The sequence below is a fragment of the Aquarana catesbeiana genome, linkage group LG03, assembly GCF_042186555.1.
Source record: "Aquarana catesbeiana isolate 2022-GZ linkage group LG03, ASM4218655v1, whole genome shotgun sequence".
NCBI lineage: Eukaryota > Metazoa > Chordata > Amphibia > Anura > Ranidae > Aquarana > Aquarana catesbeiana.
The window spans coordinates 679,465,744-679,483,177 of NC_133326.1; the positions used below are offsets into that span (position 1 = coordinate 679,465,744).

General features: G+C 43.1%; 1 protein-coding gene across 1 annotated transcript in view; it reads left to right on the top strand.

Moving 5' to 3' along the window:
- The first annotated feature begins 6,634 nt into the window (after positions 1-6,634).
- Positions 6,635-17,434, top strand: part of LOC141134745 (protein turtle homolog B-like) — a 57,960-nt gene continuing 47,160 nt past the window's right edge. Inside the window, exon 1 of the mRNA XM_073624184.1 lies at positions 6,635-6,757. Within this exon, the coding sequence (XP_073480285.1) occupies positions 6,721-6,757 (37 nt within the window). The 5' untranslated portion in view covers positions 6,635-6,720. The remainder of the gene's footprint in view (positions 6,758-17,434) is intronic.

Consider the following 17,434-nt stretch of genomic DNA (forward strand, 5'->3'; position numbering starts at 1 on the left):
GCCCTGTTCATGGACTGGGCTTGTGTCAAAGTAAGAACCCCAACACCAAGCCCCCACACAGCACGAACTCTATGATGAGTACGTACACACAACATGGCTAGAAAACAGTCGGCTGGTCAGAATGAAGTAACAGAACGCACTGAAGAACAGCAAAGCCTGTGAAGAGCGACCTGAAAATCAGTAACGAACGGACAAGAACACACTGATAATCAATGGAAACTCACTGCACGCACTGAAGAACAGATACAAACCCACAAGCACAAACTGAACACCAGAAATATGATCTGAAAACCACAAGTCTGAAAAAGCGCAAATCGTCTCTCACCAAACTTTTATTAACACAAGATTAGCAAAAGGGTGGCGCGCTTGGTATTAAACTGCCCTTTTATAGTCTCGTCATACGTGGTGTACGTCACCGCGTTCTTGACGTTGTGCTAACGTGTGTATGCAAGACAAGTTTGAGCCAACATACGTCGGAAATAAACAAAGGATTTTGTTGTCAGCATGTCTAAACAATGTCCGACTGTGTGTACAGGGCAATACTGTTATTTATTTCAGCACTTTATATTTATTTATATATTACTCTGGAGCGCAACACTATTCTTTGATTTTTTTCCAAGTAAAAGGTGTGTCTGTCAAAAAAGGTCAAGTTCTATGTGTGTTTTATCATAACTAAGTTCATTTGGTGGGGAGAGTGAGGTTTGAAAATTTTCAGAAGCTTTATAAAATGCTTCTTATAGACGTTTATGGAGTTGTTGTTTTTTTTTTTTTTTACGGTGGTAAGATGCTTGGCTGAGACAAATCCCTCGAATATAGAGCTTGAGAGCTTCCCAACTGGTCAAAGGGTCCATATCAGTGGCATTGTTGTGGATAAGATCATCTTTTATGGCTTTTTCCAATTCTTGTCGAAATGTAGAATTTTGCCAATAGACTGTCACTAATGTACCATGTTCTATGGTTGGGTTTTGGAACCAATGAGGAAAGAGTTGAGGTGCTAACTGAAACAAAAAGATGCGGGAAATTTGTTTGTGAGGATGGGAATAGTGTGTGTATTGTCGCTTTGCAGGATTATGCTCTCCCTGGGTGTCAAGAAGGGAGTATTGATTTAGCAATCGCTGGTAGGAAATTTTAGGTGTGACATTTGGGGTTGGGGATTGGTCATAGAATGGGTACAGTGTTTGATTTGAGTCGCCACCATTAATAAGGGTACCTTGCTTATGTGATTCAACAACTGAAAAAAGATGGGAAAGGAATGATAGTGGGTTTTTGTTAGGAGCATAAGAGACGATCAAAACTTCACTATCTAACAGTAATCCAGATAAGATTAGGTATCTTCCTTCGGGGTCTTTAAGTTCTTTTATAGGGGTGAATGGTGTTGTATGGTAGGATACAATTAGGACTCCCCTTTTTTTTAGTATTGGCCGAGGCCTTATAAATTTGGGGCTATTTAAGGCTAAATATTTTTGTGAGGATTGTGAGATAAAGTGTGTCTCTTGCAGCCATATCACATGTGCCAATTGTTTGGAGAAAAAGTTAAAAGTTTTGGTGTGTTTCGGAGGAGAGTTCAGGGAAGACATTGCTGGAAACAAACAGAATCAAGCAAAAAAAAAGGGGGGGGCTACTAAATCTGAAGCCAGGAGATTTCTCTCTGGAGGAGAGAAGGTTAGGGAAGGTTGGGTTATTCTGTAGAATAGAAATAAGAAAAGGGAAATTCAACAGGGGTTGTGTAACATATACAAACACTAGTATAATAGGTGTTTAAGAGAAGCTTTCCAAAAGATAAAAAGTAAAAAATTTAACAGAATACAAAAAGAAAAAGTGCTCCTAATTGGAGTGAGTATCCAAGGGGTGGTGATAGATCACCAACCAGTGGATGTAAGTGTTCCAAACAGCGTCCAAACCAATGTTGGGCACTTAAGGAAAAATTGGAGGTGCAGTGGGCTGTCTCCGGGACTACGACAGCCTATTAACATTTTTAACCACTTGGCATCCGTGCTATAGCCGAATGATGGCTACAGCGCGGACCTGAATTTCCGGGAGACCGTCATATGATGGCCTCCCCTTTGCATGCTCCCCGCGCGCCCCCTGCACTCTGTCACCGAGACTCGGGTGATCACAGATCCGAGTAAAGGGCCGGTCCCTTACATCAGTGGTCCATCAGTGCCCATCACTGCCACCTATCAGTGCACATCACTGCAAAGATATCAGTGCCACCTATTAGTGACACTTCTCAGTGCCCACCAGTACCACCTATCAATGCCCTTCAGTGCCACCTCTCAGCGTCACCTTTCAGTGCCCACCAGTGCCGTCTTATCGGTGCCCATCAGTGCAGCCTATCGGTGCCCATCAGTGCAGCCTCATCAGTGTACATCAATGAAGGAGAAAAAATACCTGTTTGCAAAATTTTATAACAAAATATAAAAAAAATATATTTTTTTTTAAAAAATTTGTTTTTTTTTTAAAATTTTTAACAAAAAATAAAAACCGCAGAGGTGATCAAATACCACCAAAAGAAAGCTCTATTTGTGGGAAAAAAATGATAAAAATTTCATTTGGGTACAGTGTTGTATGACCGCGCAATTGTCATTCAAAGTACAACAGCGCTGAAAGCTGAAAATTGGTTTGGACAGGCGGGGGGTTTAAGTGCCCAATAAGCAAGTGGTTAATAAGAACTGTTTAACCAATGATTCAAAAGTGTAGAATAGGTTCAATGTAACTGTTAACTTCTATAATATAGTATAATGTAAGATTATTCTGAATATATTTATAGTATAGAATTCAAAAAAAAAAAAAAAGGTAGTATAATCTTCTTTAAGGGATTCCAATTCTTCAGTCTGTGTTGAGGTAGTGATGTCAAATTCATCTACCCTCTGTTCTAGAATAGAGGTACGTCGGCCTACTTCACGAATCTTACGTGTTAGTTTGTCTGTAATGGCATCTGAGGTGTTCTGTAATGTCTTATGTAGGACCCTTTCAAATTGGGTAAGCAGGTCAGGGCCGATAGAAGAGTTTTGCAGGGTAGGGGGGGGTCATACCTGAATCATAATCAGGCCCTCTGCGCTGTGCTGAGGAGGGAGACCTATATTGTGTCTGTGAAATAGGCTGTGAGGTGAGGTAAGACGGCGCCGCCACCATTTTAGATGCGGCTCTTTTCAGCCCTTCTTGAGGCTTTGCTGATTTTAATTTTGATTTTCTTCCCCTGTACATGTCACCAGATTATGCCCACTCACTCCAGGAATAAACTAGGCACTATGTAGAGGTTTCAGCTCGGTTTAACTCCGTATATGAGGCTGTCGAGTCCCAGTCAGGGCAGAGCTCTAAGCAGACATGTCTTGCTCCTAATTATATTATCTTTTTATTATTATCTTTGTATACATTTTGCTTGCACATTTTATTTGTTTTTTTTTTGTAGGCTAAGCTGAACCTCACCATTTAATGAGCCCTTCACTACAATTTATTACTCTTTACCTACAGGGCTACACCCTCTTTCGCCTTCAGTATTGTCTGCTGTACAATGCCTCCCATGTTAGCCTGGCTGTACCCAATCCGTAATTGATGGCATATTTTAACATGCCGTGAAAGACAAGCTACTCTTGCAGGCAGATCTCTGGAGACACACTTCCGGTTACATTCTTTGTTTTTAATAGCTTTATTGGAATGTCTTGTCTACAATATCTCCAAAAAATATGTTAGTCTATACATTACTCATTATCATTGCAAGATATGTTATATATAAAAAATATATTTTTCACTATACATCTCTATATATCATATATTTGACTTTTTGTTATTACTACACTTTCGATGTATGATTGGCCTTCTTATAAACATCCCTGAAGAAGGAGACATAGATACTCTGAAATGCATGAATTATGAGAACTTCAGTCAATCACTGTGGTAATCTTGTACCTAGCATTTAGCTATTGTAACCATTCCAATATATCGTGTTTTTATTGTGTTTACTGTGTTTAATTAAAAATACATGTTTTCTCTACAAATTATGTTAGTGCCTTAAAAGTCCACCTAGGGGATTTCTTTTTTGTCTATAATTGATTATTGAAGGTTTTTAATTTTAGTGATTGAGATTGATTACAGGCATGCAACTATATGAGTTGACACATTATTCCAAATTGTTTATGCTGCGTATAGAGTATGTTTTAATATGGTTTTATAATACGATTTTATATATATTTAGTATGTTAATTATATGCTGGATGTATATTATACAGGTAGCAATAACTCGCGGTGGAGCTGCTGGTTTAAAGCGGGCTCTTACCTTCACTTTCGCCACCTCTATTTCACCGGCACCGGGTCTAGGGTCTCGTTGAGTTTACCTGTGGACAATGTAGGTACCAGACACTTGAGTATCTTTTCTAATGCTTTAATGAACAAGGCAATAAAGGAAGTAGCATGAAAGAGGCAGAAGGAAAACTGCAGGGAAGCTCAAATACCTTTTCTTAGTATTCTTTAGTACATCATTAGGAATTGAACGCTTGTAGCTGAATGTACTCCCCTTGTGGGATTCAATCTTTGCCCGCCTGGATAGGTTACTCTCACTCACCTAGCAGCCAGTGCGCAGCACGAACAAAAGTCCCTGCCACAGACTTGTTTGAAGCAAAGCCCATACGATCCTCTGCTACAGGATGTAATGGTTTACGGTGAATATCAGACACAGCACTTGGACCTTTAAGCCAACCCAGCAGTACTATGCAGTAAGATTACTTCAGGATACGTCCTCCAACTCCAAGTCACCAGGCCCCTCTCCAGACCAGCACTCTGCATGATCCTTCCATGACAGATCCTCCCCTGGGATCTCCTCAGTTGTCCAGCTTTTTCACTCAGGATAGACAGCCCAGGACCATTCCTCTGTCGCTGTGGTAGGCCCCAGACAGGCTTCTGAGCCCACCCACACGCCGCAGCGATGCGGGCCTCCGGATCGGAGGACCACAAGGTGGTACTCTTAATGCATATCTGTTGGCCAGGAGGGCCAGCAGGTGGCTCAAAACGAACCCCTAAACATGGCGTCTGTCCCATAAATACCCTCTTCCAGAATGCAACTCGGAGGACCACCTCCACCGAGTTGTCTCCGGAACAGAGGAGCACTCATATGCTTCAGCACGTTGCCTTTCCAACACTGGCCCATGGTGACAACAACACCCACCGGCGCAGTGTGAAACTACATACAACTCAGCCAAGATGGAACAGAGGCAAATCTATCTTCACCTAACAAGTAACCCACTAAATTTACCTATCAGCGGTAGACTAGAAATCTACCAGCGCTACATACATATATGTTTTTTATATATTTATTCATCTCTGAGTGATGGACGATGCATAGGGTTTATGTTAATGATCATTTAAAGGGATAGTTTAAATAGTAGGCTGAACCAGAACTGAAGGCGTTAAGGAACTTTCTACAAGAGAAAGCAGGCAAAGGGGTTTATCTGTCCCTCAACCTCTCCTACTGGAGCCCCGCTATTCTTTGTTGAAAAGAAAGATGGAACCCTGTGCCCTTGCATCGATTACAGAGAAATAAAATTACTGTCAAGAATCATTACCCACTTCCATTAATTCCAGAACTATTCGAGAGACTAAGAACAGCAAAGATTTTCACCAAGCTTGATCTGCGGGGTGAATATATTCTTGTTCTAATTCAACCTGGAGATGAATGGAAGACAGCCTTTCGGACAAGATATGAGCATTATGAATCCCTAGTAGTTTTGCACGGCTGTTGGGCTAGCGATTGGTAGATAATGGAAATTCCACCCCTCTGTTCCATGGCCTGTCCACACCATACTTCATAAGGGGTAAATCTTGGTAGGGCTGATTTTCCCCTTCATATTTTGTGTAGAAAGTGCTGTATTTGCTGAAATCTGAAGTGTTCAGAGGTCGATATTTCCAGCTGCTGTGTACAAAATTTCACAGAAATTGGGCCCGAGGAAGTGAAATAGTGTCCGATTCGACACAACCCCTTGTCCAACCACCACTTAAAGGCCTTAATGTCTTGGCCAGGGATGAAGTCTGGATTGTTGAAAATGTGGGCTAGGGATCGGTATTCAGAGATCAGGGAGGAATTTGATCTCAATTTGTCCCAAAGAGTCAGAGATTGAGAAAGGATAAGGCGACAGTATTGGAGGTCGCTCCCTATGGGCACGGTGAGGCCGCAAATATGGGCACGGTAAGGCTGCAATTATGGGCACAGTGAGGCTGCAATGATGGGCATGGTAAGGCTGCAATGATGGGCACGGTGAGGCTGAAATCATGGGCACGGTGAGGCTGCATTTAATTGGGGGGGGGGTTCAGCAGCGGCACAAAACCTCCCTGAAATGAGTTTGCCACCTCCCTGAAATTAGTTTTTGCAGGTTGGAATGTTTGGGTATGCATATATCTCATCTAGTCATATTGCCTATTCATTTCATTTTGTACCATAATAGTTCCCTCCTACTTGAGTTTAGATGCACTTTAGTTTATCTTTCTACAGAAAATGAGTTGTGTACACTGAGATGTATATTTTTACCTTGATGTAGATATACACTTCTCTCAACTCGTTTTTCTTACCACGCTTTTTTAATTTACAACATTTTATTTCCAAGCAGCTATTTCTGTTGTTTCTTCACCATTCCTTGGCAGACAAACTTCCTCTTCCTTTATGTGAACATACACCCCACCGATCATATACTGGTGACTACCCATGCTCTACAGTCTGCCTCGAGAGTAAGCATGAGACTTTTCATCCTGCTTTTATTTTGCTTTCAAGGTAAGTGACAGAAATAGTCATTTATATGTTATTATTATTATTATTATGGATTTATATAATGCCGTCAGTTTATGCAGCGCTTTACAACTTGAGGGCAGACAGTACAACTACAATACACTTTAATACAGTAGAAATCAGAGGGCCCTGCTCGTTAGAGCTTACAATCTAAGAGGGAAGGTCAAGAGATACAAGAGGTAATAACTGTGGGGGATGGGCTGATGGAGAAAATAAATGTACAGTTGTTAGGTGGGGGCCAGATAGGCTTCTCCGAAGAGATGAGTTTTCAGGGATCAGTTGAAAGTGGACAAAGTAGGGGATAGTCGTACAGATTGGGATAGAGCATTCCAGAGGTTGGGAGAGGCACTGGAGAAGTCCTGGAGGTGATCATGGGATGAGGTAACGAGGGAGCTAGAGAGCAGGAGGTCTTGGAAGGAGCGAAGAGAATGAGTTGGTTGGTATTTTGAGAGCAGGTTAGTGATGTAGCTGGGGGCCAGGTTGTGGATGGCTTTGTAAGTTATTGTTAGTATTAATATTATTATTATTATTATTATTATTATTATTATTTCTACTTTGATTATTATTTCTATTTTGATGATTAATAATAATTATCATCATCCAATAGAAATAATAATCATCAGTATAATCAAAGTAGAAATAATAATAATAATAATAATAATAATAATAATAATAATAATATTCCTATTATTATTAACAACAATAATAATCATCAGCATCAAAGTAGAAGTAATAAATATAATAATAATAATAATAATCTGCCCCAGGGGAAGAGACTTTAGTACTGACATCTCACCACTACTTTTGATCTGTTTGTTTGGTGTGCTATGTATATGATTCTCATCATGACATAAATACTACACTATTACCATCTTTGCTGGCTCAGCTGTGAGCTTTATTTGCTGCAGCTTGGATTACATGCTGGGAACTGGGAACACCTACCTATGATGTCACCCTAAGCTTGCTACACATTTTGTAGCACATTTTCTGGTGAGTGTTTATTGCATGAGGTGGTGGCTGGTGCTTCTTTACACTGGGAAGACTCCGGCAAAAATCTGAGTTGTTGGTGGAGGAATTAAAATATTTATGTTTGGACTATACAGGACTTTTTTGTACTTTATCAGCACTTTATGCACTTTTATACATACAGTATCTCACAAAAGTGAGTACACTCCTCACATTTTTGTAAATATTTTATTATATCTTTTCATGTGACAACACTGAAGAAATGACACTTTGCACAATGTAAAGTAGTGAGTGTACAGCTTGTATAACAGTGTCAATTTTCTGTCCCCTCAAAATAACTCAACACACAGCCATTTATGTCTAAACCGCTGGCAACAAAAGTAAGTACACCCCTAAGTGAAAATGTTCAAATTGGGCCCAATTAGCCATTTTCCCTCCCCAGTGTCATTTGACTCTTTAGTGTTACAAGGTCTCAGGTGTGAATGGGGAGCAGGTGTGTTAAATTTGGTGTTATCACTCTCCCATGCTGGTCACTGGAAGTTCAACTTGGCACCTCATGGCAAAGAACTCTCTGAGGATCTGAAAAAAAAATATTGTCGCTCTACATAAGGATGGCATAGGCTATAAGAAGATTGTCAAGACCCTGAAACTGAGCTGCAGCATGGTGGCCAAGACCACACAGCAGTTTAACAGGACAGGTTCCACTTAGAACAGGCCTCGCCATGGTCGACCAAAGAAGTTCAGTGCACTTGCTCAGCATCATATCCAGAGGTTGTCTTTGGGGAAATAGACATATGAGTGCTCGGCGAATGGGCGAACAGCCAATGTTCGAGTCGAACTCATGTTCGACCCGAACAGACAGCCCATACCTAGTCCTCACACATCTATGTAAGCAATGAAACGCATACATATTCTACATCTTTCCCCTCGCTGTCATAATGTTGTTGTGGTTGTTTGTTAAATCCGTTGGTGGAAGTGTCAATTGGCACAGCAGCAGAGGGCTGTGCTTGGGGTCCTGAAGTGATCATAGGCACATGAGGAGCGGCAGAACAGTATGATTCAGGTACCTCTAGGAGGTGACAGCGGTTCCTTACCATCAGAATGGACAACATAGCTGTTTGGTTGGCAGGCCTTTCCATGAACCGTGTACAGTTTGTCAAGCCCATGGGTTGTCTCCATCCTTACCACCTGCCCAGGCTCCAGAGGGGAAAGGCATATGGCCAGTTTGTCATGGCTTATCTTTTCTTTTAGCCTGATGGAGAAGGCATGCCATCCCTAGGTGTGTATTTCGGAGGTTGAGTAGAGCTTTATAAATGTCAGAACCATCATGTGCACATTTCTCTAGGAGATGCTTGGCCGACCATACTCTACGCTCTGCAAGACCATTGGATCTAGGGTAATTGGGACTGCTAGTGATAGTTCTGGTAAATCCCAATGGTGAGCAAAGTTCTTGAATTCTCTACTTGGAAATGAAGTTGCATTGTCAGTCATCAATTGATATGATTCCATGTGTAGAGAATATCTGCTTTAATGCCCTGAACAACTGTGTTACCGGAAGTGTTTGGGAGGACATCAAATTCCCACCAGCCAGAGTAAGAATCCACCAAGACCAGGTAATCCCTGTTTGACCACTCAAATATGTCAGCTGCTGTGATAGACCATGGCCTGTCAGGTATTTGGTGAATAGTTAAAGGTTCCCTCAGCTGGTGCTGTCGTAGAGCATTGCAGGGGGCACATCTGGAAACTTCTCTTTTAATGTCAGTGTATATAGTGGGCCAAAACATGGTATCACGTAGCCTTTACTTGCCAGGATGACCTTGATGGAGCTGTGTCAAGCAGTATTTCTGCTTGGCACAGTTAGGGATTACATATCTCTGACCACGCAGGATTAATCCATCATCCACTGTTAATTCATCCCTCATAGAGTAGAATGGTCGGATGTCATGTGGGATTTCCTTAAAGAAGCCATGAGGCGCTGACAGGTGGCATCTGCCTGTGTTTCTTGCTTAAGTTCCTGAATCCTTCTGGATGACAACACCCCATCCAGAGCCAACACATCATAATCCTTAAATGCTCCAGAGTTATCAGAAGTGGGGAGTGCATGTAAAAGAGCACCTGCAACAAATAGTTCACGGCCTCGTTTACAGATTACATTCAGGTGGTAGCTGAGGTTGAAGCTTTAGCATCATTCACTGGATGCGTGCAAATGCTGCATGCAGGGGTTTTCTCAGTATGGTTGAGTGGCTGATCCGCCTCCACAGTCACAGGCCATAGATATAATCATGGAATTTTACACGGCAAATACTAGTCCCAATAATTCCTTCTCAATTTGTGCATAGCGTGCTTCAGTCTCAGTGAGGGCTCTTGATGCAAAAGCCACAGGCCTCCCATCTTGAAGACAGACTGCACCAAGACCATGCTGGGAAGCATCAGCAGACAATACCACTGGCTTATGCACATTAAAATACTGTAGGACAGGTGGACTAGTTAAATGTGTTTTCAATGTATTCACAGCAACAGGATGTTGTTCAGTCCAACACCAGTTGGCATCTTGGTGCAGAAGCTTATGGAGTGGAGATGGTATCTCACTGTAGTGATGAATGAACTTCGAGAGATAATTGGTCATGTCAAGAAACCTTTGCAATCCATGTTTGTCCTCTGAAGCAGGCATTTGATGGATGGCTTTGGTTTTTACTGGGTCAGGCTTGACACCTTTATCAGTGAGAAGGTGTCCAACATATGGCACCTCTGAGACCCTGAAGCGACATTTGGTATTATTGAGCTGCATATTGATGGCTCTGAAACGGTCTAGTATGCATTTAAGTTGTTTGTCATGTTGCTCAATGGAGGATCCCCAAATCAAGATATCATCCACAACTATTTCATATGGCTATCCAGCAAAGAGCTGTTCCATACATCTCTGAAAGACCTTGCTTCCGGTTAAAATTCCATATGGCATCCGTAAGCATTTGTATCGCCCAAATGGGCTCATAAATGTTGTGAGTAATGATGATTCCTCATCCAGGCGGATTTGCAAGAATCCTCATTTTGCATCTAGAATGCGATCGTTGCCTGTGGCATATCAGCGATCACTTGCTCTACATTTTTAATGGGTGATAAGGCCTCAGGAAAGCCTTATTGAGGTGCACCGAATCAATGCATATGCAGACAGTGCCATATTTCTTGACTACTGCTGCCATGGCAGACACCCAAGGGGTAGCCTCCTGCACTGGTGTAATGATGCCCAGTCTAGTTGTCTTTTCCCACTCTTGCAAGACTTTGTCTTTTATAGCCAGTGGGATCCTTCGAGGGGCACACACGGTAGGATGTACCGTTTCATCTAAGCGCATGTGATGCATGACTGAAAGTTTACTAACAGTGTCAGTACGAAATAAGTCCTCATAAGCGGTCAGCTCTGGAGCTTGTTGTACAGCATCTACTTCTGGACTGAGTTTGATTAGATTTAAGTGCATGCTGTCTGGTAAGCCTAGCAGGCTCTTAACATTTCTATCCACAATGCGGAATAGCAGCTTGTCCCTGGATAGATCCAAGGTAGAAGTGCCCAGTGTCTGAGTTGTTTGACCGCCATAAGCTATCAGGTTTACTTTATTTGACTGATCAATTTCAGATTTGGGGTCAATGCTGAGAAATGTGGATAAGGACATGACATTGCATTTGGCACCAGTGTCAATTTTCAACTTGATATGTTTGTTGCTTGCTGTTGAGAAGGTGGTGAATATTTCTCCTTTTTTTGCAATTAGGTCCACACTTTCACGATGAAAACAGTTTTGGTGATCATCATTTTCCACTTCATTCAGTGCACATTTTGTTGTTTAGTATGACTACATGGTGTCATCCACGCACCTCTATTTTGAGGCATGGACCTACAACATTTTGCAAAATGATTCCATTCGTTGCATGAGTTACACCTTTTGTTAAAAGCGGACACTTGTTGTGTTCAGTAGTGTGTTCACTACCACAGTTGCTGCATTGCCTTTTGTTCTGTTGCACCACAAACACTTCTGCTTCTCTTTTCCTTAGTTCCTTAGTGGCCTTTTATGATATATTTTTTTAGCCAGCAGTCTCAGTGTGGCTGAATATGATTGTATTCCTTCATCAGATTTCTAAACCATGTTGTTAAAAGTTTGTCTATTATTACATTACGTTGTGGTAAGCATATCTTATCAAATTTCTTGCTTAACCACTTAAGGACCGAGCCTCTTTCTGAGATTTGTTAAAAACATTTTTTTTACTAGAAAATTACTTAGAACCCCCAAACCTTATACATTTTTTTCCCTAACACCCTAGAGAATAAAATGGCGGTCGTTGCAATACTTTCTGTCACACCGTATTTGCACAGCTGTCTTACAAGCGCACTTTTTTTGGAAAAAATACACTTTTTTTGATTAAATAAGACAACAGTAAAGTTAGCCCAATTTTTTTTATATTGTGAAAGATAATATTACGCCGAATAAATTGATACCCAACATGTTAAGCTTCAAAATTGCGCCCGCTCGTGGAATGGCGACAAACTTTTACCCTTAAAAATCTCCAAAGGTGACGTTTAAAAAAATCTACAGGTTGCATGTTTTGAGTTACAGAGGAGTACTAGGGCTAGAATTTTTGCTCTCACTCTACTGATCATGGCGATACCTCACATGTGTGGTTTGAATACCGTTATTCATATGCGGGCGCTACTCACGTACATGTGTGTCGCTTCTGCACGCGAGCTCGGTGGGACAGAGCGCGTTTAAAATTTTTTATATTTTTTCTTATTTATTTTACCTTTTTATTTTTTTATTTTTACACTCTTCTTTTTAAAAAAAATGTGTCACTTTTATTCCTATTACAAGGAATGTAAACATCCCTTGTAATAGAAAAAAAAGCACGACAGGACCTCTTAAATATGAGATCTGGGGTCAAAAACACCTCAGATTTCATATTTACACTTAAAATACAATAAAAAAAAAAAAATGGTAATTTAAAAAAAAAAAAAAATGACCCTTTTTAAGAGCTATGGGCAGAAGTGACGTCTTGACGTTGCTTCCACCCTGCAATGATATGGACTCGCTCGTCTCCATGTCAGGCTAGGGAAAGGTTTCCGATCGCTACCAACGGCACTGGTAAGTGGCGGAGGGCACCGGAGCACAGCGGGGGGGGCCCTCTCCCGCCGCAGATAAAAGTGATCTCTCGGCGAATCCGCCGCAGAGACCACTTTTGTCTTAAAGCGGACCACCCACACTGAAGAAGAGGATACCAGGGTTATGGCAGCTAGCTGCTGCCATAACAACGATACCCCTCTTCAAATACCGACGTCTAATGATGGTGGGCGGTCCGGAAGTGGTTAAGACATCAGGATCCTCTCTGTCCTCATTGTCTTGAAATTGAAATGACTCATATTTATCTAGTGCAAGTGAACCAGCAAAATTGAGAAGAGTGTAAGCTTGTACCTTTTTTTTTTTTTTTCTTGTATGAGAGTCTTGATTTGCTGTACACGTCCCATTCTCATTCTCAACCATGATGTTTCAGCGATCTCACTTCTGTCACCATGTAGATTTTGTGGAAGCAATGATGAATCATCAGATGAATCTTGTAGAGAACTATTTCCAGCCAGCAGTGAACAGCATGTAAACCTTCTTTTGTTTCACTCCATAATGTTCTACTTTCTGTTCCCACACCGAGGCACACACACATCTATATAAGCAATGAAACACATTCATATTCTACAGTTACCTAGTATTTTGACTGGTGCCAGGAATGTCTCATGGGCTTTTCTATAAACAATATATATCCACACTTAGGATATAATAGTATGCATGTTTGCGTGTCCAAAGACGCTTATTCACATATCAATCCATTGGTAATAAATTAAGCCATTTTACGCAATCCCTAGGAAATGACAAAGAGCAATTCAGGTGTTGGCGCCACTGGTCATTTCCCAAGCAACCTTGCTAATCAGTTCAGAAGAACATAAAATCACTTATGTTACACGTGTCATGACTGAAAGCAGTAGATGTCAATGGCTAGGATAACAATTACTTACCGAAATGGTGCTTGCTGGTTAGAAAGTCCTACTTCAACAGCAACCCTTTTATAATATTTGCATTAAAGCATGTTACCCTAAATTAAATCAGAGCTCCAGCCTCCCCACCAAAAAAATTTCAATTCAGCAGTAGGGATGAGCCGAACACCCCCCGGTTCGGTTCGCACCAGAACCCGCGAACGGACCGAAAGTTCGCACGAACGTTAGAACCCCATTGACGTCTATGGGACTCGAACGTTCGAAATCAAAAGTGCTCATTTTAAAGGCTAATTTGCATGGTATTGTCCTAAAAAGGGTTTGGGGACCCGGGTCCTACCCCAGGGGACATGTATCAATGCAAAAAAAACTTTTAAAAACGGCCGTTTTTTCGGGAGCAGTGATTTTAATGATGCTTAAAGTAAAAGAAAAAAAGTGAAATATTCCTTTAAATATCGTACCTGGGGGGTGTCTATAGTATGCCTGTAAAGTGACGCGTGTTTCCCATGTTTAGAACAGTCCCTGCACCAAATGTCATTTTTAAAGGAAAAAATCTCATTTAAAACTGCTTGCGGGTTTAATGTCATGTCGGGTCATGGCAATATGGATGAAAATCAGTGAGACAAACGGCATGGGTACCCCCCAGTCCATTACCAGTCCCTTTGGGTCTTGTATGGATATTAAGGGGAACCCCGCACCCAAATTAAAATAAGGAAAGGTGTGGGGCCACCAGGCCCTATATACTCTGAACAGCAGTATACAGGCGGTGCAAACAAGACAGGGACTGTAGGTTTGTTGTTAAGTAGAATCTGTTTGTAATTTTGAACATTTTTAACGTGTTTAGCTCCAGCCAAAAAATCTTTTCTAAGCTTTTTGGAAAACATAGGGAAGGGTTATCACCCCTGTGACATTTGTTTTGCTGTCTTTCCTCCTCTTCAGAAGATTTCACCTCACTTTTTTGTCCCAATGAAAAATGTTTTTTGAAAATTTGGGTTTTTTTGTGGAACAAGGATTGGAAAGCATCAGTGGAAAGGAGAACTTGTTTTCCCATATTAACTCTTACAGGAGAGAATTTCCCTTCCTAGGGGTAGATTTCATCTCACTTCCTGTTGTCTCCTTCCGTTTGCAAGTAGGAGTCGTTTGTAAGTTAGATGTTTGAAAGTAGGGTCCTGCCCTATATACTCAGCAGAAATTTGGGCCTTAGGTGTTGCTGTGGCCACAACACTGTAAGCCCTCACAGGGCCCTGCTGTGAAATATTAGATCAAGAATTGTAATTACATGCCCCTGTTGAACAGGAGCTGAAAAATTAGGCCTTAGGCACTGGTGCTGGTGCCACAACACTGCAACCCCTCACAGACACTCTAGTTGGAACGCAGGAACGAGCCCTGCTGCAAATTATTGCTTCAAAAATTGTAATTACACGCCCCTGTTAGACAGGGGCAGAAAAATTGGGCCTTAGGCACTGGTGCTGGTGCCACAACACTGCAACCCCTCACAGACACTCTAGTTGGAACGCAGGAACGAGCCCTGCTGCAAAGTATTGCATCAAAAATTGTAATTACACGCCCCTGTTAGACAGGGGCAGAAAAATTGGGCCCTAGGCACTGGTGCTGGTGCCACAACACTGCAACCCCTCACAGACACTCTAGTTGGAATGCAGGAACGAGCCCTGCTGCAAAGTATTACATCAAAAATTGTAATTACACGCCCCTGTTAAACAGGGGCTGAAAAATTGTGCCTTAGGCACTGGTGGTGGCGCCCAGAACCAAAAATGTTCTTACAAGCTATCAGCGTGATGATTGAGGAGGAAGAGGATAATTACTCAGGGATAGTCACTCAGCATCAGCATAGGCAGTCTTTGAAGGGATCTGAGATTTCAAAAAAAATTATTCGGTTACATCAGCATCAGGTGCTTGGTAGCTGGTGGTGATCCAAGACTCATTCATTTTTATGAAGGTCAGCCGATCGACCGAGTCGGTGGACAGACGCACCCTGTGATCGGTTACCACGCCTCCAGCAGCACTGAATGTGCGTTCCGAAAGAACGCTGGATGCAGGACAGGCCAGTAGCTCAATTGCATACTGTGCAAGCTCTGGCCAGTGATCCATCCTCAAGACCCAGTAACCCAGAGGATTTTCGGTGGGAAAGGTGTCCAAGTCTGATCTTGCCCCTAGGTATTCCTGCACCATGTAAAACAGACGCTGGCGATGGTTGCTGGAACCGATCATACCTTGGGGCTGCGGACCAAAAAATTGTCTGAACGCATCGGTCAGACGGCCACCTTCTCCACCGCTCCTTCTTTGACTGACCGAAGCCTCAGCAACACGTTGTCCAGAAACAGGAGTTTGTAACCTCCCAGTCTCTGGGAACGCGTTGCACAGACCTTTCTGCAAGGCCTCCCGAAGATGTTTCATCCTCTGCTCCCTCTGCGATGGCAAGATAAGGTCCGCAACCTTACCCTTGTAACGTGGATCAAGGAGGGTTGCCAGCCAGTATTGGTCCTTCTCCTTGATACCACGAATACGAGGATCCTTACGCAGGCTTTGCAGGATCAGGGAGGCCATGCAGCGTAGGTTTGCTGAGGCATTCGGTCCGGAGTCCTCTGGGTCACTAAGAACGACATGGTCCGCAGCCACCTCCTCCCAGCCACGTACAAGTCCATGTGTTTCTTGGGACTGATCCCTTAAAGACTGCTGCTGATGCTGAGTGCCAGGCTCCACCTCCATACTGACACAATCTTCCTCCTCCTCCTCTTCCTCCTCGTCCTCTTCCTGTGTGATCGGCGGGCACGCAGGAACACTGTCTGGATAAAGGGGGCCTTGAGAGCTAAGGAAGTCCTCCTCTTCCTGCCTCTGTTCTGCCTCAAGTGCCCTGTCCATTATTCCACGCAGCGTGTGCTCCAACAGGTGGACAAGGGGGACAGTGTCACTGATGCATGCACTGTCACTGCTCACCATCCTCGTGGCCTCCTCGAATGGTGACAGGACAGTGCATGCATCCCTGATCATGGCCCACTGGCGTGGGGAAAAAAAACCAAGCTCCCCTGACCCTGTCCTGGTGCCATAGTCGCACAGGTACTCATTTATGGCCCTCTGCTGCGTGTGCAGCCGCTGCAGCATGGCCAACGTTGAGTTCCACCTGGTGGGCATGTCACAGATTAGGCGGTTCTTGGGCAGGTTAAACTCCTTTTGGAGGTCCGTCAGCCGAGCACTGGCATTATATGACCGGCGGAAATGCACACAGACTTTCCTGGCCTGCCTCAGGACATCCTGTAAGCCCGGGTACCTGCCCAAGAACCGCTGCACCACCAAGTTAAGGACGTGAGCCAAACAGGGCACATGGGTCATTTGTCCCTGTCGGAGGGCAGAGAGGAGGTTGGTGCCATTGTCGCAAACCACCATTCCTGCCTTAAGTTGGCGTGGCGTCAACCACCTCTGAACCTGCCCCTGCAGAGCTGACAGAACCTCTGCCCCAGTGTGGCTCCTGTCCCCCAAGCACACCAGCTCAAGCACCGCATGGCATCTTTTGGCCTGCGTACTTGCGTAGCCCCTTGAACGCCTACGGAGCACCGCTGGTTCCGAGGAAGAGGCCATGGAGGAAGAAGAAGAGGAGGGGGTGGAGGAGAGAGGTGTGTCACAATCAGCATTTTGGAGGCGTGGTGGCGGAACAACCTCCA